At 32.6% G+C, this 9,063-nt stretch overlaps 1 protein-coding gene across 1 annotated transcript; it reads right to left on the bottom strand.

The window, feature by feature from the left end:
- Positions 1 to 6,358: 6,358 nt before the first annotated feature.
- LOC133194368 (IgGFc-binding protein-like) lies at positions 6,359 to 8,570 on the bottom strand. Its single transcript, XM_061330336.1, has 2 exons — positions 8,467 to 8,570; positions 6,359 to 7,630 (listed from the first exon to the last, which is right to left on the bottom strand). Exons 1-2 carry the CDS (start codon positions 8,555 to 8,557, stop codon positions 6,366 to 6,368), a joined length of 1,356 nt encoding a protein of 451 aa, XP_061186320.1. The 5' UTR covers positions 8,558 to 8,570; the 3' UTR covers positions 6,359 to 6,365.
- Between the last annotated feature and the right edge of the window lie 493 nt (positions 8,571 to 9,063).

Genomic DNA, 9,063 nt, shown 5'->3' with positions numbered 1-9,063 from the left:
TTTATCTTTATTATGAATTTAGCGCCTTTCAGAACTGGTATGCTTAATAGACGTAAGAGCCGTTTTTGACGTTGGAAAGTTGAATAGCGCAAATAAACATTGCGAGAAAAAAAAAAAGACAATTAATTTTAAACGCATAGTTATATTTTGCATTAATTCAACAGGGCAGTTTTTTTTTATTAAATCGATTCAAAACAATTTACATTTTGATGTTCTTAGATATTGAAAATGCATATAGTTCCTACTGTGTATTCTACCGCGCGGTGACAAGGTTTCGCGTGTGTTATAGAGATTTGAACGTAGCATATTTCTAATCGATTTCATAAAGAAAATAACACTGAATGTAAATATTCTTATATAATCATTTTTTTAAAATGAAAATTTAAAAGTTTAAAAATTTCATCTCAGAAAAAAATATAATTTTCCTAAGTCAATATGACATTTAAAAAAAAAATGCTGTATTTGTAAGGCTTTCAAAACTATCCAATTCTCTGTTTTTATTACTAATTCCCAGTTCAAAAATAAAACAAAATTACGAATGACGATAAAGATGTAAGTAAAATATTTTATATTGATTTTCAGTATTTCTTTTTCATTTGATTAAAATAATGCTGATGACAAAATTATTTTCTTCTTTCACTATTATTTCAATCAAAATAACATTTAAAATTTTATGGACTTTTGAACTTGAATACTGTTCGTTATCTCCATATACTTAATGTAATTGAAAAATAGAAAGTTTGGAAAAACTATGATATTTTTACTTCACATGAAGACCTGCAAGTTACTGTTGTGTTTCCCCTTCTATCCTTATCGGTCATTAAACCATTTTACTTTACAAAAGAAATTTTATTTGTATTTGACTTTAAAGATGAAGACCTGCACATTACTTGTTGTGTTTTGTCTTCTGACGTTTTTAATCATAGAATCATTTGACTGTATTAATGAAGTATTTGATTTTAAAGATGAAGATCAGCACCTTTCTTATTATCTTCTCTTTTTACTAGTCATAGGACCACTGTACTGTATAAAAGGCATTTCATTTTGTAGATGAAAACCATTTTATTATTTGTTGAGTTTTGTCTATTATACTGTTTATAGACATATTTTATTATGTACATGAAGACAAGCACGTTTCTTGATTTGTTTGTCTTCTGCCATTACTAGTCGTGGGATCTTTTTACGGTATACATGTAAAAAACTATTTGTTTTATTTTGCAGATGAAGACCAGTATGATACTTGTCGTCTTTTGTCTTCTATCGTTATTGGCCCTGGATCCGGTTTTCTGTTATAGCGGAAGATGTCGGAGGAACTGCGATAACAGGCGATGTAGGAGCAGTTGCAAGAGTAAGGGATACCTAGGTGGTTCATGCTCAAGCCATATCTTCTGCCCGAGGAATAGAAAATTCAGGTGCAAGTGCTATGGTAAACGTGGTTGATACGGAAAAAGAAATACATCATTTCAATCCCTTTATAAAAGTAATCAAGAATGGGATGAAATAAAGATGAATTTAAAAAAAATTCTCTTGTTTTGGTTTAGAAAATAATTTCTTTTTTTTTTTATTAGTCCTAATGATAAATATAATACCATCAAACATAAATTGTGACACTCTTCAACAATGGTCTACTTTTTCAAAGGTTTTTGCGAATTCAGTATAGAAACCATTTCCTGGTATGCATATCATGATCGTATCAGCATAGGGAATTTAGTATTGAAAATTCTGTTACATAAGCATAAGTTTCCATTGATCACCCAGAAACACAGGATAAAATGTACTATAAGGTTAACTGAATGTTCATTGACATGTCTGGAAATATGACTGAATAGTTAAGCTTTTCAGTAGAAGGTTGTATCTGCAATCTCTGTCATTAAAACGACAAAAGAATTTGCGGAAAGCTGACTTAAAAGGGAGTTGCTGAAATCAATACAGCATCAACTTATAGGTCAGTAGCCTGCCTCGGTTTAAAAGTGGATCATATTCAGAGCATGTTCTTGTGTATCGAATGAGTCCTTTGGGAGACATAAAAATTACTTTTTGGGTCCTTATTTTGATACTTACCTAACCTTGGATTATTTAATCTTTCAAACAGACTGAAAGGATTTGATCGCTCGAATAATAAATTAACAAGCTAATTTAGATAATTTGTGTCCCCCGCTTAGGGAAAAAAGAAGAGCATGCGCAGTCAGATGGGGGTGGGGTGGTGGTGGTGGTGTTGGATCCCCACCCCGGATTTGTAGAATTATTTAATGTATACATGTATATTGAAGCAAATAAAAAATGCCAATATGAATATAAATATTTGATTGCTTATTCTTTAATATATGTATATTTAATCTTTCAAACAGACTTAAAGGGTTTGATTGCTCGAATGATAAATTAAAGAATAGTATCATTTAGTAACCCCCCCCCCCCCAAAAAAAAAATAAATAAATAAAAAATAAAAAAAAGATCGTCCGGGATTTGAACTCTCGCTTGCTAAGCAAACATCATATATCTAGGGGTATGATTCTTACTTAGCAAATGAGAGGTCCGGGTTCAAATCTCGGGAGATCCTTTTTTGAATTTTTTTTCGGGGGGGGGGGGATTTACTAAATGAGAGTATTCAACATGTGAAATGAAAAAAAAAAGTTCTGACGTCTGGCGTGTACAAACTCATAAAATCATTATTACAGTGTGATAAATATTCTATATAAAAAGAAATCATCTATACACATACTAAAGAATAAGCAATCAAATCTTTATATCCATATTGGCATTTTTTTAATTTGCTTCAATATACACGTATACATTTAATAATCTTACAAAAATCTAGCCCCCCCCCCTCCGAACTGCGCTTTTTTCCCTAAGCGGGGACACAAATTCTCTGAATTAGCTTGTTCTTAATGTTCAAAAAACATGTCCGCATATCCTGAAAAAACGAAATCATTTAGCTGCCTCAGATGGCAAAGTTAACCTCTAAACAAAGAACGTTTTTTCTGCTACTTTCATTATTTTTACAGCCTCGCTTTTCAGTTGTTCACAATGACCTCACTATGGGCTCCCACAGCAACAATGCTCACAATAACAGCAATGCCCTCCACAACGTGCCTGTCCAAAGCAGCAGTGTCCTTAGTGTCCCAACCCATTATTATGTCATTCAAGTAAGCCATGTTCTACACCAGCATTTGTTTCACTACTTCATACTTTAACACTTGGCAGTAAAATAAAGACTTCTAATTGTTCACCTGGAAGCTCCTCTGGATCTAAGAAAGATGACAAGTCCGCTGTTGTTGGATTGTTGGTTAATCAAACTTCTTTATCTAAAACTCGAAGGAACCAAGAAAAAACCCTCGAAATATCTGAAAATTGAAGATTCCAGGGGTAAAATACAAAATTATTAAATAGGTAGGATTGGAATAGGAAAATTGAATTTTATTTTTTGCCTTTTTGAATTCTATATTTGAGCAAATTTAAAATTTTACAAAAGGCAGTCCCTGAAAATACCTTAAACATGAAAATCTTTCCTGGCTTCACAATCCATTCATTAAGTATCAGATGAGCTGTTGTGAAAAAAGAATCAAATTGTGAACTTTGTTATATGTGACATTTTTGTGCTTAGTAGTACCAAAAAATAAATTTTGTTTTCCTTCAATTATGAATCGTTGACTATAATTCCTTTTTCCTATAAACAAGAAAGTTACATGTACATTTTGCAAATTCATATGTAATTTTTTGCATAATTTTTCGAAATGTTGACAGAGCATATTTACATCTAAATATTTTAGGTCACCTGTGTCATTCAGATGATATATTCTACCTGTTTTTTTTTTCCGAATGTGTAACACCAAGATCAGGGTTTTTGGAGAAGGGGGGGGGGGGTCTCTATTGATTTTATGGCGAAAATTGATTATTTTTATGAAAATCTTCTCTGCTCCTAGGTATTAAGCAAACAAATTAAGTGCATTGTTATAATAAGCAATGTCGATTCTTCAAAAATTGGGAATTTCATGGCCCTTGAGATTATCATGGCGTAAGAACTTGGCTCTGTTGATTGTATATTGAAAATACAATATTGTCCTTGAAAATCATGGTCTCTGCTTCTATTTATTAAGCAAGCAAATTAAGTGCATATTTATGATAAGCAAGGGCGCCTTTTTAAAATTGTGATTTTCATGGTCACAGTATTAGGAATTCTCAAGGCGTTAGGGTGGGGCTCTAATACTCATAGAGCGAAAATGCACTATTCTTTGAATACCATCTTCTCTGCTTTTTGTTATTTAGCAAACAAATTTAGTGCATATTTATGATGAGCAAAGATGCCGCTTCCGTAATTGTGAAATTCTTAGCCCAATGATCAGGAGTCCTCATGATGTCAGATTGCGACTCTATTGATTATATAGTGAAGATGCATGAATTTTTAAAAAATATTCATCTCTGCTCCTGGGTATTTAGCAAATAACTAAGTACATAATCATAATGAGTAAGGGTGCCTTTTCCAAAATTGATGATTTCATGCACCTTTGATCTTGGTATTGGTATTTTAGGGCGGGACTGCGTTGAATCAATGGTGAAAATGCATTATTTCATAAGAAATGTCCTCTGCTCTTAGAAGAAAAGTTGTTATAAGGAAAGGTATTTTTTTTTTTTACAAGATTTTTAAAAATCTAGACTACTTAGTCAAATATTCTTGTGTTGTTTTGGATCCTTCTTTTGGAGAAGTTATTCCCCTTTGCTATTCACTCATATGTATTATAATTAATCACTGTAAATAATGTAATCGAAAAGTCAATCGCATAAGAAATCTATGAGAGAAATTTTACAACATATAAAAAAGCGCTTTCATAATTTTTAGTGATCAGGTAGACTTACTTATAATGAATAGGTATCGCTTTGTTTAGTCTGCATGGTGATAGTGACAAATCGCAGCTCTGTTAATGCGTACTACGAAGAAATCAATATGAACGTGCGTAAATACATACCTTTTAAAACTGAATTTACTTTTGTAAAGCTACCTTATTATCACATGTATTTAATATTTATTGAAATAACATTGTATACGCCGCTCTGTATGGAATATTTAGTTTGGTTGTTTTTTGACAATCACGTGATAAAAGTATGTAATGTGTATGTAGGTCAAGAACAAATTTCAACATCGCAAGGGCATACCCTCGTTATAATAAAATAATTAAGTTATAAATTGTTTCCACATTACTTGTAGTTTATGAATGCATTGGTATGTTTTTATGTAGTCATTACTTTTATGCCGTTTAAAATAGCAAATTATTTCATTTTCCGTTATTGTGAGGAATTGCTATTTCTGTGTGATGTCACAGTAAACATTTCCCATATAATTTAGGCCCCATCCCCTTTATGCAGCCTTAACAGAGCTGCGATCGGGGCAAATTCAGCCAAGTAAATAGATTAACTTTAAGATCTGTTAATGAGTATTAGACAATTTTTTAAAAATTGATCCTTGATCATCCTTTCATCCTTTTCCTGTTTCTTTTGGGGAAAAAATTCCTCATTTAGAAGTTTTATTTTTTTTATTTTATACCTCAATGGATATTTTAAATTGTTGTGATATGGTCCAGTGATCGTAAAGGGCTTTGAGTGTCTTGTTATTTAATAAATGAATTTACCATTAAAGTTGTTCAATGACGAGTCGTCCATGTAAGCAAATATTTACATGGTATCCCAATTAATATTCCTTAAGAAGATTTACATTTCACATTTAGAGACTTAAACAATGAAACTTTAGATGAATGTACTGGATATGTCGCATAATCTCCAGAACACCTAAGTTTTTGATTTTTAATGGTATAGGACTAGAACAGAAAGACTTACTGACTTAGATTTCTGACGAGTGAGAATATTTATTTTGTACGTATTTAATGGGGGGGGGGGCATTACAGGGGTTCTCTAATCCCTTTCCCTACCCCAAAATGACACCGGTTCCTTTTAAGCTTTAGTAAATGACGCAAAAAAAGTTATTACAAATTTTTGCATTTCAGATGGGGAAAATGACACATTCGTAGTCATAGAAATATTAGCAAATCATTATTTATTCCCTCTGCCTGAGCATACTTTCATCTTTTATGAATGATGTTTTTAGCACACAGTTTTCCTTTGAAACAACGATTACTGAAAAGTATTCCGAAACTGAAAACACTTATACTAAGACACCATGATAGAGTATGGACACACAATATATACCTGTAATTTCATTAGTAAAATAATTATGATTGAAAACTGTTACATGCCCAACAATTATCGAGAGAAAAGATTCGGTTCATGTCCTTGCCAGTCAGACTAGAATGTTTTACATTAAAATATAAGTATTGAAAAGATCAAACTGAATTTTCAGTTGCTTAACTTATTTATTCTTAAACAAAATTTCCCGCAAATCCATAGGAATCTAGATACCGGTAACCAAAGACAAGCAAACCAAACGGAGAGCCCGATGTTGTAGCTAGGTTCAATACACCAGGCGAAACTTCCACGGTAAGAATCGATCCGAACCGCCCATCATTCAGAATATTTGCGTCTTCAAAGAGAACCTTTGTCTGTTCTATAGCTTGTCCATTCAGTCGAAGATCAGATTTGGAACTTTCGTCGATCATAATCGTTACGTAATTGGTCAGGTAACCTTCAGGAATGGGGATGGAGTATTGGCTTTTGTTCTGAGGAACTTCCGGAATCTTAACCATGTATGGAGAACCAGAGTTACTATTATTCTTATTTCCTTTTACAAAGCTGGTTACTGAGGCACGGGCTTGAGGGATGTAGATGACTGCTGTTTCGTTCGCCCTCAAAGTGAATTCAAAAGGTATTCTAGGAAGTAGAATAATATCATGCCGGTCATAACCCACTAAAATGCTCGCTGTCGTGCTCGAGGACCCATCAGTCATTATGATCAAAAGTGAACCATCGCTATTGAAATCAGCTGGTACAATGTACATACTGCCCCATTCTGTAGTCGGAGACATTTGTTCCATCAAATGACTACATCTTATCGATTCTGGAAACATGTTGCATCTATTTCCAGAAAACACTGCCACAGGTTTAGAAGACTCGACTAAACTTCCCGATAAATCATTATAGTGCTCCAGTTGTATGGTCTCTAAATTATTCATGGGGATTTCGAAGGTTTCTGTAGCACTTGAATTTTGCTCTGCATCATAAACCATCAGGTTTATCTTAACTAATGTGTCGTCTTCCAACGCAGCAATAGCGAATACACTGGCGTAGACAGGGTGCATTTCATCTCGAGGATCAGTAGACACTACCAAATACCGAGTGCCGAGTTTTACGACTGGGGAAATCAGAGAACCGTCATTGGATTGTGAATAGTTATTGTCAAAGAGGACAACGGTTATAGCCTCTGTTGAGCGAATTTTCATGGCTTTTGGCTCTGTCTTGAAGGAAACGCTTTGCATTTCAGGAGGTAGGGTAATTTTAAGTTGGGAGGTAAAGAAAAAGGTTTTGTCAATGGCGGACTTTAGGGAGGAATTCAGATTGTTTGAAGTGGAGATTTCTACGGTTGCTGGGGTATTTGTTGTCATGTAAATCAGTGACGATTGATTTGATGCATAGTGGTGGTTCTTCATAATCATAAACACGTATTCGTGTTTGAAATCGCCATCAAAACCTACAAAAGTAATTTTTCCCTTAAAAGATAACCTCCAAATGGAGGAATTATTTGAATATAAAAAATCATGATTAAAACAAACACGAAAAGAAAAATAGATAACAAAAGACACTAAACAAATGTAGATGTAACATTATATATCATAATTATTGGGATCTTAATAAAAATGCACTACTAAAGCCTTCCATTGCTATATCGGGAATTTGTGTACATGTACCAGCGGGCACGAAGAGGATAGGTGAGGTGAGGTGATAGACTACTTTAGTTTTAGATCTACAAACTGGTGCATGAAATAAGACTTACCAGTATTAATATTTGAACTCAAATCAAAACTTTTTGGCTACAACTTATTTGTTTTTCTTAAAAGTAGATTAAAAGTGAAGGTATATGTACTTCAAATTGTGACATTATTATGATGCTAAATTAATTTTTTAAACACTAGTGTTTTATATAAAGTTTATATATAGTAATTAAGTAGATGAGCATACATGTATTAGATATGTAAAGTTCAAGATATGACTCATTGAGACTTCATAGTATTATAATATTTTATATATATGTATGATATAATTATATATAAGAAGTATTATTAGTCTTTTCGTTTTTACAAAAGATGCATCTTCCTTTTTGTGTCAAGCAAATATTTAACCTCGTTTGACAGAGGGACTAGATGGATACTTGATTATTTCTACCAAAACATTATTCCTTTAGTAAAGAGATGTAAGTAGATTGATATGCATTTCTCTACACTGGCATAATAATGTTATCTTGTTATTTTAAAATCATCAGAAACTCAAGCAGGACCAAATCTCGATAAAGGTGACAATGATAGTTACCTGTACAGTTCTGTCCTGTCCATCCTGTGTTACACATGCACGTGTACGAAGTGTCTGTATCAGTGCACGTTCCTCCATTCTTACACGGCATAGACTGACATGCAGATTCCTTTTCTGAAAAGGAATGGATAAAGATCATAAATTTTGTGATTATTCTACAGATTGAAGTTAACAACCGCATTGTCATTGTCTCCTGTACATGACACATCACCTATAGCTTTGTTATACTGTACTTGAAATATCATATTTAAGTAAATATACAGCCGTCTTCAACCTATTCCCACTTAAAAAAAATCAGTTCCACCTTTTCCCACCTGCAAATAACAATACATTTTTTGATAGTTAATTTGTTTTTATAGCAATTAAGATAATTACACTTAACCTATGATTTACCTGTATTTTGTACACTTAAATTAAGAAAATAAATTGAATGCATTTAAGAGTTTTAGAAATTATAACAAATAGATTAAAGACAAAGAAATATGATATAATGCATTTAAATACCTGCTTTTTGAAAATTTACACTTTAAAACAGAAAATAAGTTAAATAGAATTTATAGATAAATAAACTAAAGAAAATAATATGATTTAATTTAA

The sequence above is a fragment of the Saccostrea echinata genome, unplaced genomic scaffold, assembly GCF_033153115.1.
Source record: "Saccostrea echinata isolate AGI-Se365-2 ecotype Australia unplaced genomic scaffold, CSIRO_AGI_Sech_v1 ptg000029l, whole genome shotgun sequence".
Taxonomy (NCBI): Eukaryota; Metazoa; Mollusca; class Bivalvia; order Ostreida; family Ostreidae; genus Saccostrea; species Saccostrea echinata.
The sequence above is the reverse complement of the archived record's forward strand: the minus strand, read 5'-3'. Positions and strand labels throughout refer to the sequence as shown.

Bases quoted from the DNA above. Each gene is read 5' to 3' on its own strand.
- LOC133194368 (XM_061330336.1), bottom strand. From the start codon at position 8,557: ATGCCGTGTAAGAATGGAGGAACGTGCACTGATACAGACACTTCGTAC. The intron at 7,631-8,466 runs GTAACTATCATT...TTACTTTTGTAG, and splicing joins GACAGGACAGAACTGTACAG to GTTTTGATGGCGATTTCAAA.